This window comes from Portunus trituberculatus, chromosome 49, assembly GCF_017591435.1.
Source record: "Portunus trituberculatus isolate SZX2019 chromosome 49, ASM1759143v1, whole genome shotgun sequence".
NCBI lineage: Eukaryota > Metazoa > Arthropoda > Malacostraca > Decapoda > Portunidae > Portunus > Portunus trituberculatus.
In genome coordinates, this window is record NC_059303.1 from 18,923,209 (window position 1) to 18,941,178 (window position 17,970).

At 41.8% G+C, this 17,970-nt stretch overlaps 2 protein-coding genes across 7 annotated transcripts in view; both read right to left on the minus strand.

Moving 5' to 3' along the window:
* LOC123499216 (inactive phospholipase C-like protein 1) overlaps positions 1–495 on the minus strand; it is a 153,057-nt gene extending 152,562 nt beyond the window's left edge. For 2 of the 5 annotated variants that reach the window (XM_045246966.1, XM_045246963.1), the window contains exon 1: positions 64–492. The gene's annotated coding sequence lies outside the window, so the exon portion shown is untranslated. Of the gene's footprint in view, positions 1–63 lie in introns of all 5 variants that reach the window. The other 3 variants (XM_045246965.1, XM_045246962.1, XM_045246964.1) reach the window with 3 other exon arrangements.
* Positions 496–7,875: 7,380 nt separating this feature from the next.
* LOC123499218 (COP9 signalosome complex subunit 7b-like) lies at positions 7,876–17,443 on the minus strand. 2 transcript variants are annotated; one of them, XM_045246968.1, is made up of 7 exons: positions 17,218–17,442; positions 15,040–15,093; positions 14,014–14,185; positions 13,288–13,543; positions 12,551–12,660; positions 11,646–11,756; positions 7,876–8,559 (listed from the first exon to the last, which is right to left on the minus strand). In XM_045246968.1, exons 2-7 carry the CDS (start codon positions 15,069–15,071, stop codon positions 8,413–8,415), a joined length of 828 nt encoding a protein of 275 aa, XP_045102903.1. In that variant the 5' UTR covers positions 15,072–15,093; positions 17,218–17,442; the 3' UTR covers positions 7,876–8,412. The 2 variants fall into 2 exon arrangements, with proteins under 2 accessions (XP_045102903.1, XP_045102904.1); XM_045246969.1 differs by lacking the exon at positions 15,040–15,093 and having other exon boundaries at positions 17,218–17,443.
* Positions 17,444–17,970: the final 527 nt, after the last annotated feature.

The following is a 17,970-nucleotide window of genomic DNA, read 5'->3' on the forward strand; positions in this document are numbered from 1 at the left end:
GTACATGGCACACACACACACACACACACACACCAGTACGTGAGTGAGTCTTCACGGACGTACCCTTTTCTTACGTGCGTGTCCTCTGGCTCCTGTATGTAAGTTCGTATCTCCCCTCACATAGAGTACACTTTCCGAGATGCACACACACACACACACACACACACACACACACACACGTTCACGAGGTGCACAGGGCCGCCGAGACACACACACGGCGCATCCGGCAAGGGTCTCGACACTGACCACTCGATGACAGCTAATTCTTATTTTTCAAGCACTTCTCGTGGCGCCCCCAGACACCCGCTTGGAGTAACGGGACGGCGGGTGGTAGGTGTGGGGGCGTGTGGGGTCGGGGGAGTGGCAGATCCTCACGTGGCTCCCCTGCAGGACTCGGTACAACACCACAACACTCCTCCCTCCCGGCGGCGCGGCGCAGGGAGTGCCACCATCGCTGGCTCTCTGCTGACTGGCGGTGCCACGGCCGTCACAGCCCCGCCTCGAGCCTCTGCCAGCCTTCCCGCCCTCCCTCATTCCTCCCTCCGTCCCGCCACTCGCATCCCCCTCCCAGCCAGCCTCTGCCCCTCCTCCTCCTCCCGTCGTAATCAGGTCTTGTAAGCATCCAGCGCAATACTCCAGACATTTACTTTATTTATTGCCGTCGATGGAGTAAACAAGGGAGCCGCGCTGCCCGCTGCCCACCCCGCGGCCCACCCCACCCTGGCCCCATCAATACGATCACTCACGCCCGCACCCAGACACCCTTAAGCCGATAGATTTATATGTTATTTCTCTCATGAATAACCAGAGCGCGTTACTCACGCCCCGCCCTGCCCCGCCGCGCCGCGCCGCGCCGCACCTCAAGGTGGACTCTTATCTGTTTATCAGCAGCAGCTTCCGGGCCCTGGCGACACGGGCGTGGACACCGCCACTCCCGCTGCTAAAACGCCCTCCCTCATGAATTTCCACTCAGCCAGAGAGAATACTTTTGTAATTGGTAGTAATTGGTAGCCCGCGGCAGAGCAGCTCACTAACCCCCCTCGCCCTTACCCAGACCGTCCCTCCCGCCGCTCCTTGCTCCTCGCTCGTTAGCAATACAAGCCCATGACTCCACAGCCGCTCGGGGAGCGTCACGGCTACACGAGCGGCAGCAGCGGCACAGGATATATTATGTGCTGCGTGAGGTGGAGCACCAGCAGCAGCAAAAGCGCGAGGAGCACCACCACCACCAGCAGCACTGCCGAGGCATAACAGCACGCAGGCGAGGCGAGAGTCTGGCAGCCGCGCCCAGCTCAATCGTGGCCTCCTTACAGAAAATGGATCTGGCACCACGCCAGCACCAACTTGAGTATTTCATAAAAAAGCAACATACTCGACATCATTTATTATCCACGTTGTGCTCGCTAGTGTCCATTGGGGGCGAGCGGCGCGGCGGAGCGTTGGAGTGGGAGGAGCAGCACGTGCCTTGTAATTGGTGGTGTGGAGGTGCGGGGAGGGCGGGGAGGCGGTGGGAAGGGAAGGAAGCTGTAGAAGTGTCGCAGGGAACATGAGTTGTGGATCTTAGTTGACTTTTATTTGCTTCCGAGCACAACGAGAATCACCACTGTGCTTCCTGCTGCCAAGCCCGTCTCTCTCTCTCTCTCTCTCTCTCTCTCTCTCTCTCTCTCTCTCTCTGGATCGTGCAGAGAAACAGAGCCGTGCAAGTTATGACAAAGCCACTCCACCCGCCTCCCTTCACTCCCACACTGAGGACTCTTCGTCTTCACTGGCCTACATGTTACTTTATGAGCCTTACTTCATCATGAATGTAGACTGCGTAGCTTATTCCCCCTTGGCGTGTTTATGTATCCCTTGCAAATAGACACGCGTGATAATAAAATAAAGACAAGTCACCGCCGGTCCATTTCTGAGTGAAGGGCAGTCCTCAGTCCCTTCTTTACCACCGCGCCGCCTCATCACTCTTCCCAGGCAACACCCGCAGGGCCACAACAAAACTGTTAGTATTCATTAGGTGTCCTCACGCTCCCCTACCAAAACACACCGTCCCACTAACTAACATCATCATTCTCCCCCGCAGCCTCCTCCCAGACTAAACCAACGCTTCCACCGCTCTTTGTCAACGCCTCCAGCACACACCCCTACCACTACCACCACCACCACCTTACCCTTTCCTTCAACCGCCCTTCGTCCACGCCTCCAGCAGACCCCCCCAGCCACCACCACCACCACACTTTACTCTATCAGTCAAAGCTTTTCATCCCCTTTACCCTTTCCTTCCCGGTAAGAATGACCAGTTCAGACACTCCCTCACTACCTGCCTCACGACCATATTACGTAACACTTCTGCTCTCACCTCCGCTACTTTCCAAGGGGTGTACTTAAGTGACTCGGGTTATTAAGGGTGTATTTACGGTCTTGAACAGAATAACACCTCCAGTACTTTCCCGAGTGTAATTTAAGCGACTTAGGCTATTAAGGGAGTATTTACGATGCAAACGACAGATTAACAAGATTTCTACATTGTTAACACGAGAAACACACTTGAGAGACTAACGCATCTCTGTGGCCTCTGAGAATAGTCATAGTGGGAAATGCAAACAATTCTGGATACGAGTGTAGTCTCTGAGAACGAATGTGGTATTACCGACAGTGAGCAAGCATGAACCACGACAATCTATCCCAGGAAACATAAAAATAGGCTTCACTTTTCACAGGATTCGAAGAGAGGCAAGCGTGAACCAAAGCGCCATTCATTCAGGCGTCAGGCAACTCCGTGGCGTCTCAGGATGGTGCTAAGCGACCCGCGACCTTGAGTTGGTCATGCAGCCAGTAACACGGCCCGGCCCGCCTCAGTGATCCTTTTCTTAGCCACCACTACCATGAGGATTCTTGGTGACTGTACGGTGATGGTGGAGAACATGTGAGGCACCAGAGAGAGAGAGAGAGAGAGAGAGAGAGAGAGAGAGAGTCATCCTTTACTCAGTAAGAAAACGAATTTAAACTGAAGTATTAGTAGTTTTATTCGTGGTTTAGCTAGTTCCTACACACACACACACACACACACACACAATTACTGAGCATGCTTGATGACTGACGTGCATGCAAAAAAATCCCTGTCGAGCTTCTGTGACTACAATGGTAGTGTTTAAGACGTTATTGTGTGCCTCTTATCCTTCCCTGCCTTCTTTCTTCCCTAATAGTTGTCTACACGCGCATATTGTCACGCGTCTGGTACAACTTATAGTATAAACTCACTATAACTCCCCCAGTCTTGCCACATCTTAACACATGTGGTTTGCTGGCTTTACGGCGAACATTAAACATTACGTAACTTCTTATTTTATGAGTAAGAACATTCCTGCACCTCCTCCACGGCAATCAGAGGCTGTAGTGAGCGTTACTGTGACCAAGGCTTATCACCACCACTACCTCCGCCACTATCACCATTTCTTCCCCCGTGTCTCGCTCTGCTGCCAGCCTTCAAGGGACCGTGAGATGAGGCAACGCACGGTACACACCACTCACACTCGGAGAAAAACTATACCTACATCACACGCGCGCACACACACGTCGACGGAAAGTATTACGCGATACTAGCACATATGTGGACTAATAAGCTGTTGTGATCAATAGTAAGTGAGCTGTGATGTATGCATGCCTCTCTGTCTCACTCTCTCTCTCCCTCTCCCCATCTAGCTCTCGTCTCTTCCCTTCAGTCACGTTCACACTCCATACCAACACTTCATTAGCATACACACACTTGCCCTTCCCGGCTGAACAAATACCATAAGATGACCAGTGTTGTGTTCCGCAGCTCCGCCTTGCAGTGTGCCACCCTTTCGCGGGAATGAGGAACACACACACACACACACACATCGTAACCATAGCCACAAAGCAACTCTGCCCTGTCTCAGTTTTCCCTCAAGTTACATGTATACTTGGTTCTATATATTTCTTTTTGAATTTAAAGAATGGTCTTTGAATTTTCTTAGAACGTAGAACGCAAGAAAATAGCCACAAACCAACGCCTGCCTCGGCATTCCCTAAAGTTATTATGTATACTTAATTCCATATATTTCTTTTAGTTAGAGAATGCAGTCTCTGATTTTTGTTTAGGGTATAGAATGTAAGAAAATATAAAGCTGCAAGGAAGAGTACACGTGGCAGTCCATTTCGCTAGCCTCTCTTCCAACGTCAAGAGCTACGTGTTGCATACTGTCCTTGCTTCTAAGTAAATATTCCCTTTCAGATACTTTAATCCCTCTTTCAACGTCAAATTTTCACGCTATTCCTGGAGTTCAATAGTTTCATTGTCAATCCTTCTAATATAATGATAAATAAATATTCCATCTCAGACATTTTAATATCCCTCTTTCAACGTCAAATATTCATACTTGCCCGTTTTAAATATTTTCATTGTCGACCCCCCTCCCTTTCATCATAATTCATTGTCAAACACTATTCTGAAGTCATAAATTATGCAAGCTAAACCACAATTCTTCTCAGCAAATGTTTCTCTTTGAGTCATGAACAATACCACATTACAGACCGCATACCATAGAGCAGTGGTTCCCAACCTTTTCCTAAGCGAGTACCACTTGAGTCCTAGACAGTCACCGCGTACCACCTGGCTCCAGAAAATTTCAATTCCAGCAAATATAAATTTCTTCACAAGTCGAACACAAATGAACTAACAATAAGGATTGTTTTAATGCGAGGAATGCACCTGTTTCTTCTTCGCCAGCTGATCGATGCTAGATTATCTTGTGTAAGACAATAATATTTCTTTTCTGAGAAATAAATTTATGTAATTCAATAAAAAAAAAATCGCATATAAACCAGAGAGTACTCATGTGCTGTACTACCTGGAAAGCACACTGTGGGAACCACTGTTCTAGAGCTATTAATTATTGCTCGTCAAGTCCCAGGTATCACTTAAGTTTTCATCTGACGCGATTGCATTCCTTTCCTTCCCTTAAGTCCCTTCCTTTTCATTTATGTTAAAGAAAACTATATGAAGTAATAACCCTTACACTGCCGGACCGCGCGCAGGTGTCTTTTGATGAACGGTACATGTCCGTCTTTGTCTTTTTAATATTTCCTTCAAGATATAGATACATTACGATAAGACACTTACTTCATCCTGGCTGCTGTTTCACATCTCAAATAATAACAATAAAAATACATAATGATAATAATAATAATAATAATAATAATAATAATAATAATAATAATAATAATAATAATAATAATAATAATAATAATAATAATAATAACAGATGAATAGATAAAAAGACTGATTGATAGATAGCTATACATACAAAGAGAGACATGCAGACTAGACAATTAGATAGAAAGATAGCTAATTACATGAAGAAATAGATAAATCAATAAGAAAAAGAAACTCAACAATACAAATTAACACATTACCCTTCTCCTGCAATATTCGCAGCAGCAGCAGCAGCAGCAGCAACAGCAGCAGCAGCAGCAGCAGCAGCAGCAGCAGTAGTAGTAGTAGTAGTAGTAGTAGTAGTTGAGGGCATGACCTTACAGAAATGACTCAGCTCAGTGTGACAGTCCCCAGGTGGCCTCAGTGCAACCCCTCCTCTCATTAGCTGCAGAAGAGAACAAGACCCATAAAGAATTGTTTGATAATCTACTTAATTGATAGGGAAATTTGTTTTTATACATTATAGTATTATTTATTGCCCATCTTTCACTTGTTTTCTTTATATATATATATATATATATATATATATATATATATATATATATATATATATATATATATATATATATATATATATATATATATATTTTTTTTTTTTTTTTTTTTTTACTATCATTATCATTATTCTTTTTGTTCTTTTTATTGGCTGAGGGAAGAAAGAAGGGCATGTTTCAATATAGCAGTAATAATGAAACACTTTCAATTTTCATATTATTTATTTACTTTTCAAGGCCAGAGATGAAAAGTTGTTTTTCATGAGTGTCTTTTCCATTGACATAATGCAGAATTCTTGTTAAACTTCCAATAGAACCATGAAAAATAATCTTGAAATGTCCAATAACTTCCACTAAAGTCATAAAAACGTCCTACTTACACTACTAACCATGAAAACACTTAAAACCACCAATTCATCATGAACACTCTCAATACTTTTCCATAGAATAGTAACAAGATCAACAAATTATGGTTTAACATTTCTGAATCAAGTCTTTCCCCATCACCACATACATATAACATTTTAACTTCTACAATGATACCAAAGTAAATATAAACTTGCTCTAATGTCTCTGCACGCATTATTCAGCACATTCTTTCCTCATGATTCAGGAGAAGGCAATGTGATGTGGTGGTTGCCTAATTCACACTAATGAGAAGAGCTGACGGTGACACAAGACAGAAAAACTTGTGCACACAGCTTCAACACACACACACACACACACACACACACACACACCGCGTAATGTAGTGGTTAGCACGCTCGACTTACAATCGAGAGGATCCGGGTTCGAGTCCCGTAGGCGGCGAGGTAAATGGGCAAGCCTCTTGATGTGTGGCCCCTGTTCACCTAGCAGCAAATAGGTTTGAGATGTAACTCGAGGGGTTGTGGCCTCGCTTTCCCGGTGTGTGGAGTGTGTTGTGGTCTCAGTCCTACCCGAAGATTGGTCTATGAGCTCTGAGCTCGCTCCGTAATGGGGAAGACTGGCTGGGTAAGACCCTGTCTCCCTGCCCATCAAACCCAACGAAGCTGCTGAAGAAATGCATCGCCTGCGTTGAAGACCAGTAGCCAATCAACACCCACCATCATCTTGCGCCTGGGTCAAGCCCCAGTGACTTTACTCTCCTACTAAAGCTCCCTTCTTATCACCCACCTATTCTTCTCCTTTCCCCACTTCCCCCCTCTGCCTTTTCTATCTAAGTTCCTGTTCCTGTTCCTGGCTGGGTGACCAGCAGACGATTGTGGTGAATTACACACACAAACACACACACACATACACTTCACATAAGTATGAAAACTCTGTATGCATGTAGCCTGTACAGTAGTAGCAATAAACATTTACTAACACACACGTACATACACACATTGTAATATTCACCATCTCACAACTCTAACATGATGCAAAATAAAAAGAATAGGAGCCATACAAACATTTTACGTATTCACTTCATATCTTTTGCTGGTGAACTCTGGAATTCTTCACCCGTTTTTGTTCACTGCCAGTGGTTATGTAAGCACAAGGACAGTGGTGAAGCCTGTGGAGAAGCATATGCTAGTACAAAAGATAAGTGAAATAAATGAAATAAATAAAAAAGCAAAATGATCAGATTCAGACTATTTTGGTAACCTCTTCTTCATTCATGTATACCTTTGTCAAAATGGTGTATGACAAAAATTAGAATTTCAGCCAAAAATGCACATGAAATCTAAAATTGCTGGTAATACTTCCTGTACACATCACATATCAAAGAAGTTTTAATAATGAGTGATGTAAACACATAAAAAGTAGAATTTCATATGACATACACAAAATTGGATAAATAGACTTCTTTCGAGTACATATTTCTTAAACTCAACATATGTCAGAGGCAAGATACAACACACAAAATCATCTCCTGGAAGGCAAAATTACCCACACCACACCACTCCAAACCATGCTACACCACATCAAGCCACACCACCCCAACCCATGCTACACCACACCACACCACCCTAAACAAAGCTAAGCAACACACCACACCACTCCAAATCACACTATACCACACCAAACCACACCATCCCAAACCACACTACACCACACCATACCACCTCAGACCAAGTTTCACCACACCACACCACACCACATCAACAGGGCAATGACACCACACTCCACTGTAGGTAAACTTTAATGTGAGTCTAACAATACTTTACACATGGAGCAAGAACAGGAAGAGGCATATGCATAAACTTTTCAAGGCTGAGTCCACAAATTTTGTAACTTTTTCTAATGAATCCCCCAAGAAAATGAGATATCCAGTTTTGTGATGCTGCCCTAATTGTATATTCATTCAATTTGGTGTACAGACAAATAAATCTATTTCTTTATATACCAGACTGACAATCACATAAAGGATAGCCCAGATCATTTAAATTTCCACATATAAATGGCCTCATATGACATAACTCCTATCACTTATCTTCTTAGGTAAATACAAATAGAAACATGTAATAACTATATAATCCTTCAGTTAATCCTTTCTTCCTGCTATGTTCATGAATGGGGAAGAAAAATTAATAAAAAAAGATAAAAGAATACATCAACTAACACACTAATCATATAAATACACAAAGGCATGGAAGGGGGAGATGGTGAGGCAAGGCTAGAGGGGTGTTGGGAGGAGTGCAAGGTGCTAGGAAGGAGCCCCCACTAGGAACTCTTTGGCCAGAACTTAGTTGTGGGGGCTCGGATGCCCTTCTTAACAGGACGCTTCTTGTCGTGATCTCGGGAGTCAGAAACCAGAGCCTCATCCCCCTCTTGCGCCTGTGTCTTGAGAGAAGCTTTGATGTTCAGCACCTGAGGGAGAGGAATGTACTGTCATCTCACTGCTGCTGGGGAGGGAGTGAGTGACTGTGTGTTCTTCCCTAGTCGCTGCTTGCTTGTAAGGGATCTAGGTTAAGTTAAGTTGATCTGGTTCTATCTCTATGTTCATCCAGTTTTTACCTAGTTCATGTTGGTGAGTAAAAAGTTGTGCATGTATTCTTTTTTGGTTCCAGTTTACTCAGTTATACATGTCTCTGTTAAATTTGTCCCATTTTTCTTTTACTTTGAGTTAGTAAGTGAGTTTGTATAATCTTCCTTTACTTTCTTGCAGTTATCATTAATGTTCTTCCCAATATTTATCCTTCATCCTCTACTGTCCTTCAAACTATCTTCTTAATCATTCATTCCCAGACCATCTCTTCCCTGATGTTTCTTCTTCCCCCTCCTCCACACCATCTCTAAGTGTAGGTTACTCTTACAATTAGTCTCTTTCCAATTATCTTTCTATTTTTCTCCTAAGTTCAGTTTCTGTGTTCATGGGATAGACCATACTTAAGTGTGCCATGCTAAGTACTGGCACACTGCTGGCAGTGTCTCACTCCCCTGACACTTGTATGGTCTTATGGCAGTGAGGGAGACCAAGAGGATTATGCCACTCAAGATTCTCCTCTCCTTGGTGTTTTGGCTGCACATATCAGTCTCTATTGGAAGGTTGTGGAGTCTTGAGCCTGAGTGACATGTCTATTCCTTGCCTTGTGGTGCCTTGTGTGTGTGAGTTATTCACCACGGTCATCTGCTGGTTACCCAGCCAGCCTTTCCCCTACGGAAAGAGCTCAGAGCTCGTATTGACCAATCTTCGGGTAGGACTGAGACCACATCACATACAACACACACTGGGAAAGCGAGGCCACAATCCCTTCAGTTACACCCCGTATCTATTTACTGCTAGGTGTGTGTGTGTTTGTGTATTTACCTAGTTGTATTTACCTTGTTGTATTGTACAGGGTTTGAGCAGGGCTCATAGTGTCCAGTCTCCAAGTCTCCATTTATTCAATTTTTCTTTAAAATTATGTACATTATGTGCTGTAGCAACTATGTGTGCATGTGTGTTCATGTGCATGTGCATGTGTGTATGTGTGTGCATTTGAGTGTGTGTCGCAAGTCCCAGTGAAATATTTACTCAATGATCTCTCTTTCTCTCTCATTCAAATACACTTGTCATCAAAACAAGTATTATTGTGAATCTAATCCTGACTAGCATGATGATTCTTCCTGTGTCTGTCACAATGGCACTGCTTTCCCCAAGTGTGCTTCTCACAAAGGCCTCAAAAAGCACGTATCACTATCCTGTCTCTAACAGTGGGATGACAATTCTGAATGAGATGCGTAAATATGTGTATAAAATAACAAGTCGTTCACAAATTCTCAATGCTTTTTGTGTTACTAATTACTGCAACTGATATATTTTGACAAACTTTATTACAGTTTCATGGACAATATTACAGACAAATACAGCACAGCAATGTCACTTCACTAGAATCAATTTATGTCAACATTACTGTTCATGGTTCCCTGTTTATCCTTACATGCCTGGTACACTTCATCCCATCATTCACCATTCATAAAATCTTTCAACAATTCTTTATCATTGTTGACTTTCATTATTCATTCCATAATCTGTCTCTGTATTTCCAGCTTCCTATGACCTGAAATCATTTAATAAAGAGGTTTCAAGATATTCATCCCTTTCTTTTCACTAGCTCTCTTAGACCTGCATGGGGACTGGTAATTAAGTGGGTCTTTTCTTTAACTCTTTATGTTGTCCTTAGCCAGTTTTCCCCTCTTTCAAGAAAAAAAAACTTCATTGTATCTACACACGTATCTACTAAAACAATCTCTTCATGAAAAACGTCTTGAATGTCAAACAATGAATACATACAAAACTTAAGTAAAACACACATGACCAAATCTTTGTTCCTGCTGGACCAGTGACTGAGGCAGTATTCTTCCACTGAATCTCCTGAAGGAGTGGCATGTATATTGAGAACAGTATAATGTTTGTATTCTTCCTTTCCCTTAAAGATTTATTCAAGCATATCTGTAACAGTTCTAGATACCTTTTCTGTTCCTACTCAATATGTTAAGTATAGTCAGAGGAAGGTTATCATAAAATCTGTTTATAATCTATTGTTTGTGTAGTTTGGCTTAAAAAAAAATTTCAAAGGCATATTTGGTACTAATGTGGATAAACTTTTCTGTCCCTATTCCACATGCATTATTCAAGGTAACACATAATGAGACTTACTTATAATCCAGTGACTGGATTGCAGCAGTACAAAAAAAAAATTATTTCTCTAAAATTTCAGCAACAAGTCTTTGTGGGAGAAAGAATCAGTGTTCAAATCTTGAAAGAAATAAAGATCTACTTCATCCTGTGTGTTCTCACCACCACAATCAACTCGTCTGTCTCATCTACACACTGATATCCAGTGTTCTGTCATATTCCTATCAGTGTTATGTCAGGCTGAAGAGGAGCAAGTGTCAATCAGTACTCCTGTTGGTGTCCAGGAAGGAAGAGGTTCTCGCCCACAGCTGCTACCTACTACCACCACTCTAGTACAGTTCATTGAAAATATATAAAAAATTGCTTCTGTCACATTTCTAGGAGAACAATTGTTCTTTCTATTGCTGGTGGTCAGGGCAAACCTCTGGCCAACATCTGCCTGAGACAGCCACCACTCAAGTATAGTCAGTGGAAAACATGAAGAGATTGGCTTAAAGTGTAATCATATTCCTAATCATATAACATCAGGCTGAGGAGCAAGTGTTGTTCTTTTCTCTAATAGTAGTCAGAGAAGAGACAGAGAAACATAGTTAGCAGAAAACATGAAAAGTTAGCTTATAGTGTCGTATCAAGCTGAGGAGGAACAAGTCATTCTTTCTCCTATTGGTAGTTAGTGAGGAGACAGAGAAGCGCAGTTAGCAGAAAACATGAAAAGTTGGCTTATAGTGTCATATCAGGCAGGGGAGGAACAAGCATCACTCCTTCTCCAGCTGGTGGTGAAGGTAGAGGCAGAGAAGTCATGGTCTTAACCTTGCTTGAGACCGCTGCCACTCACCTCAGTCTCCAGGGAGTTGCGGTGTTTGAGGTGCCGCTCCTTGTCAGTGTTGGCGCGGGTGATGAGCTGGTCGATGTTGGAGAGCATTGTGTCACAGGTATCACACCACGACTGTAGGAGAGACAAATGGGGATATACAATCAAGAGTAAGGTTAATATTGTCCTTTTAACAGCAGAATAAAGAGGCATGGATAGGATGGAGCTGTCAAGAGGAAGTGTGTTGTTTAAGGGATAAGAAAATATACACATCAGAGTACTCTTAACACCAAGGCTTTGTTCATTCATAAACATATAATGCCAGCAGAGTGTTGCAGTTGTGTATATTATATTAAATTCTTTTTACACTTTTTCAATATGTTTTAGTGTATCTTTCTCAAAATGGATTCCCATTTTACTATGTTTAACTTTCCTAAAAGTCGTTATACAGAATGTTGTTTCTTTACAGTGAAAATTTGCATAAAACGTTAAGGGTCATTGTTTTCATGTCTGACGTATAGGGTGAATAACTTTTTTATGCATTTTTTTCAGTGATTCAAGTGTCATCTCGTACATGAAAATATATTTAGTAAGTATCAATAAAGGAATGAGAGAAAATCCATGTAGTACTTCTGTTTCAACCCTGTTCAGAAATTGGCATCTATGTTGGTCTAATTGTTTAATCTTTTGTTAACCTTGGACAAATCTCTCCTTTTACATCAAAATAAAAAACTAAATAAAAAAAACAATCACCATTTCACCACACATCTAATCCTTGCAAAACAGTGACACTCCTTCCACACCAAGCCACCAGTCACCTCCCACAGTCTAGTTACCCAACATTTTCACAATAAGGTCACCAGGGGGCATAGTGTGACAGAAGCCTAACACTGAACCTCCGCAGCACCACTAACACGGATGCCACTGACCTGCAGGGTGGCCACAATGTTAGGTAGGTCCTCTGGTTTGATGTCCCGGCCAATGGCATGGTCCAGCTCCAGGATACCATTCTTCTGATCCAGTTTGCCATGGATGATGTCTGAAGGGATAGGGAATGGATAATACAGTAGTAGTGGTGGTGGTGGTGGTGGTGGTGGTGGTGGTGGTGGTGGTGGTGGTAGTAGTAGTAGTAGTAGTAGTAGTAGTAGTAGTAGTAGTAGTAGTAGTAGTAGTAGTAGTAGTAGTGGTGGTGGTGGTGGTAGTAGTAGTAGTAGTGGTGTAGTAGTAGTAGTAGTAGTAGTAGTAGTAGTAGTAGTAGTAGTAGTAGTAGTAGTAGTAGTAGTAGTAGTAGTAGTAGTAGTGGAAAAGGTAGTGGTAGTGGTGATGTCTGTTACCTACCACCAGTTAACAAAGAGTTATGAGTGTATAAGAATATTTGCAGCAATTGTCTACACTGCCATTTGAATAGTATCTTAATAAATTCCACGACAGCCCGTTAAAACTAGACAAGACACTGAAATAATATCAGGAATCTTTGCAGCAATACTCAACACCAATACCAGGAAACACAAACACATTCCACAACACCCTTTTAAAACCAGACACAAATTAATGAGATGTTGGAGAACCTTTCCAGCAATACCTTAAAGTCCTGATAAATCCCAAAACAACCTGTCAAAACTGAACACTAAATTTATGAGCCTCTACATTAACTCTCCACAACTACCTGTGTACATGGCCTCTATGATGAGATCTTCAAGTTCCCTGGTGGAGGTGAGGCCCAGCTGTGTGCCAAGGGTGGCCAAGGGGATGCTCTTCTGACCCGTGGCCATCGAGACGATGGTGAGGTGCCGCAGCTTGGTCAGCATGGTGGGAGTCAGTGTCGGGAACTTGGCAGACTCCCGCACATAGTCACCATACACGCCATACGCAAACAACTGCAGCAGCTCGTAGTACGGCGCCTGCTGTGGGGTGCTCTTCAACTGCCATGTGAAGGGATGATAATCAGGTTAATAACAAGAATAAGAATAGGAACAGAGGATCAACACCACCACCAATAATAATAACAATAAAAGAAAAACAAGAATAAAAAAAACAAGAATAAGACCAACAACAATAATAATAATAATAATAATAATAATAATAATAATAATAAAAATAAAGTTTCTCAATTAATAGAATAGTTAAATGTGTAATGAATTTAGAGGTAATTAACAATTCAACCTAGCTAACTCAAATATGGCCAAGCTGAAAAAAATAGACAGCTGTAATCTCATCAACGCTCCAATGCAGCTCATCCTGACAACTAAAACACTTCACTAACTCATTCAATCCATCATCACACCTAGACTCATTCAAACAACCACCATCTGTCACCTGGCTGCCACACACACGCACACACCTTGGTCGACCAGCAGACGACCAAGGTGAATTACACAGAGGCAACACTCACACTGGTAATGTTTGGCATGTCCAGCAGCTCGCCGAACACATACACCTCAGGCGCCTCCAGGACCTGCTTCACCAGCTGCACTGCCGCCGCCCCCTTGGCCTGCTTGGCGAGGATCAGGTATTGCTCCATAGGGTTCACCTGCGAGGCCTTCTCTCCCATGGCCTTAGAGGAGCTACAGGGAGAACACCAACAGGAGATGCTAACAGGTGGCATCATAAGGGGGTGAGTCTACTGCCTCTGTGACGTGACTGACTGTGCTAGCCATTATCATCTTTGCTTCACCCACAGGACCACACTTTATTCTTTTACTCTTTGACTTCTCACAAGTTTTTCTTATCCTAGCATGTTTAAGTTCATAATGATGCAGACATATGAAAAGGTATGCCACTTAAATGTCTTCAAAGCATTCCTCTTTATATTAATAGACTGTTATATTTATCTATTTTCTTCATCCTATGACTTGGACTTGAGAAAAATATTAAACAAGTTTGTTAATTATATATTGAGAAATGACATACATATCTAAATAAATGATATAAATGTCAGAAATCACCAAAGCTTTCTTCAATTTGACATGGCCTAGACTGTTCCATCACTGTAAAGGTTTGAAGTGATGATGGCTGGACACTGCTACAGAGTACATCCAAGTCTCCAAGTCTAGTTCACATCTACACTACAGCTACTCACAAACCACAACTCATAACAACACTACAGTACTTGGTGTAGATACATATTGTTTATCCTTTAATGATGTAACAAAAAAGTCATCTTACAAAACTATACTAGTAAATTAAGAACTCATAAAAAATACTGACCATAACATGAATGCTTTTACAAAAAACAAAAGAAGCAAATTGATAATATTACATTTAGCTTTTAATTTAATGTAATCCAAGCAAGAAAGGACAACCTGTGCTTGAGTACATGAATACTACAAGTGTAGGCTGTTACGCAGAAAAGGTTCCCCAGGCCAGAGCTGCTGCCAACAGAGCCTGTCTAGGGGACAACAGGAAGCTGCACACATACTTGTCTCCGGCTGTCATGTTGGCTGCACTCATGCTGGGCTGTGATGGGTCTGTCCTAATGAAGGATGATCAGTAACACAACAAAATTAGAGACTCTGTGTTAAGGCAAAAGGAACTGCAACAAATAGTAGGAGTTAATGTTTCAATCAAGCAATTTGGTAACTGGCTTCCATGACATGACATGACCTACAGCAGGTGGAAATATTGCCTTGATGATGCAGTTAGAATTAAGGCATTTATTATTGCTAAACCAAGATTAAATAAACTCATGTCTCACTCTGACTAACATTATATGAAATTATGCATGCCATGCTTGGTAATTAATAGTATTAAGACACATGGTAGTTTTAAAATAAATAATTATTCTTAAACTATAAACAAAAAATTACAGAACATCAAATTAACAAAAGCATAATATCTGTGTGTGTTTTTTTTTTTACTGCTTTCTTAATCAAAACACCTATTTCTTCAAGAAATTGACATTTTATTGAGTATATAAGTAGTAGTAGTAGTAGTAGTAGTAGTAGTTAGAGGTAGAACTTCTATTTTTGACTTGTTGCAGAGTAAGTAGTAATAGTAGTAGTAGTAGTAGTAGTAGTAGTAGTAGTAGTAGTAGTAGTAGTAGTAGTAGTAGTAGTAGTAGTAGTAGTAGTATCTAACACAACTCAACAAAATCACCGAAATAACCAAATGAGATCATCTGTAATAGCAAAGCAGCTGTTTCCTACCCACTATGAAACTAAACTCCAAGTAACCAATTCAACAAACAAAGGCAGCAACACAGCACACTGACTGCATTGCTGTGTTGTGTGTCTTGCTGAACATGAAGGGCCTGTTCATAGTTAGGTACGTAAAGGATGAAATGGTAAATTTACTGAATCATGCCTATCCATCTTACTCAAAGAAAAGATATGGTGTTTCCCAGTAAATCAAATCACACTCCACCATTTCAAAATCAGTAAATATTTCCTCCAGTGGGCTGATAAACACTAAACATCTGAAACAAGTTGACAAAAAGATGAATGCTCCACTGGATTGATGAAAACCAAGAGGCAAGGAGGCACAGTAAGGAGTTATCAAAAAGATGAATGTTTTCTTGGACGCGATGGCCTAGTGGATAAGGTGGGGAGCGTGGTATCGGGTAGACGTCCACGCATAGGTTCGAATCCCACCACATACCGCCTTGATACTTTGCCATTTGTCAAGTAGTTTAAAGTTACCTACATGTCACTATGATACACAGGTTCTAGGTGGTTATACCAAAGATGCATTTGGGTGTTGATATGTGCCCTAATATGGGTACCATTATAAATAAAATTGCCTGCGCCACTAATGGTGGAAGCTGAACAGCACTTCCCATACTCTTCAAGAAAACCTGCAGGCACTTTAAGCCACAACATAAAAAAATTAAAAAATAAATAAATAAATAAATAAACTAAGCATAAAAATTAGAGAACACAATAAGAAGTTGACAAAAGAAGACAGCACTTTGTGAGGCACCTTGCAAGGCAAAAAGGGTGCAACCGCTACATTAGGTTAGGTCAAGTTAAGCTATGCGGGGGACAGCCCTATGTTTCAGTTACCCGGTACATTAGGAGGGTTGATAAGGGTATAGCCCACCACCATGAAGTTAGGTTATGGAGGCCAACGGGGACACAGGCTTGCCTTGGGTTAAGTTAGGTTTGGGAGCCTATATTTGAGTCATATATACTCCTATAGCCTGGAAAAAATTTAAGAATCCTGTAGACTTTTCTTGAAGACCAAATTTCTCTAATTCTTGCATTTTTTACCGCAATAGTGACATTTCTTGCATTGTAATAGCAGTTACATTCCAATGAAAAAAAAACTTGCAAAAGTGAACCGCACATAATTGAACCATGAAGAGCTTTAAATTAATATTGTATTTTCAATCATATTTCTTCTGTGTTCAATACGTAAAGGGGCGAACTGGTATGTGGTGGTGCGACTTGGTCATAGTTAAGAGTTGGCAATGGACTATTCACAAGGAGATACACAGGTAACATTTTCCAAACGACCTTGTGTACCGTGTAGAAACATTAAAGTTTGCGAGTTCACCAGCTACGACGGACGAAAGACTGGCATGACTCAGTAAATTTCCATAATATTAACATGGATTTAAAGACAAGAGCAAAATAGATCCAACACATAGGTTACTTACTAAGCCTCAGAGCAGCAGCCGCAGCCCAATGGCACGAGACACGTCAGGCTATGTCACAGACGACCAAAAACAGTCACGCAGCACGTTAATCAGTTCCCGTTTAAGATAAGATCAGGTCACCATTCAGGGAGGGGCAGACAAATGCTTCAGGCCGGGAATCAAGAAGCACTCACATGTAAACAAACCCTCGCCTGCCACTTTCTGGTTTCGGTCTGGGTCTTGGTCTATGAGAGCGGGCGCTGGCACAATGTGATTTACTTATTTCTATACATAGTTACATAAATAATCTGGCGAACATTAAATGAATATCAGAGGCTAAGCAAGAAGGTATAAAATCTTGAGTCGAGATCAAGGGCAAATAGCTGTTTGAATAAAGCAGCACGAGAGAGAGAGAGAGAGAGAGAGAGAGTGTGTGTGTGTGTGTGTGTGTGTGTGTGTTTTTAAATATAAGAGGGGAAAACTAGTCAATGCAAAAAGTATATAAAACAAAATAAAATAGAATAAAGTAAAAAAAAAATATATAAGATAAAAAGACCTACTGAGGTAACAGAGTCGAGAGAGCTAGCCTACCATAAAGAATGGGATCTGATTGATTGATTGATTAATAACTTTATTGTTGTAACAGTGTATACAAAAAAGGGAGGAGGTCGGGTCACGCCGGCCACCTCCTAAACATGGAACAAAAAGGATTTAAGAGTCCGTCAGGAGGCGGAGTTGAAGCACGTCCAACCACACGTCTAGCACAGCAGCGTC

Bases quoted from the DNA above. Each gene is read 5' to 3' on its own strand.
- LOC123499218 (XM_045246968.1), bottom strand. From the start codon at position 15,071: ATGAGTGCAGCCAACATGACAGCCGGAGACAA. The intron at 14,186-15,039 runs GTATGTGTGCAG...TTCTCCCTGTAG, and splicing joins AACATGACAGCCGGAGACAA to CTCCTCTAAGGCCATGGGAG. The intron at 11,757-12,550 runs GTCAGTGGCATC...TCTCTCCTACAG, and splicing joins ACATTGTGGCCACCCTGCAG to TCGTGGTGTGATACCTGTGA.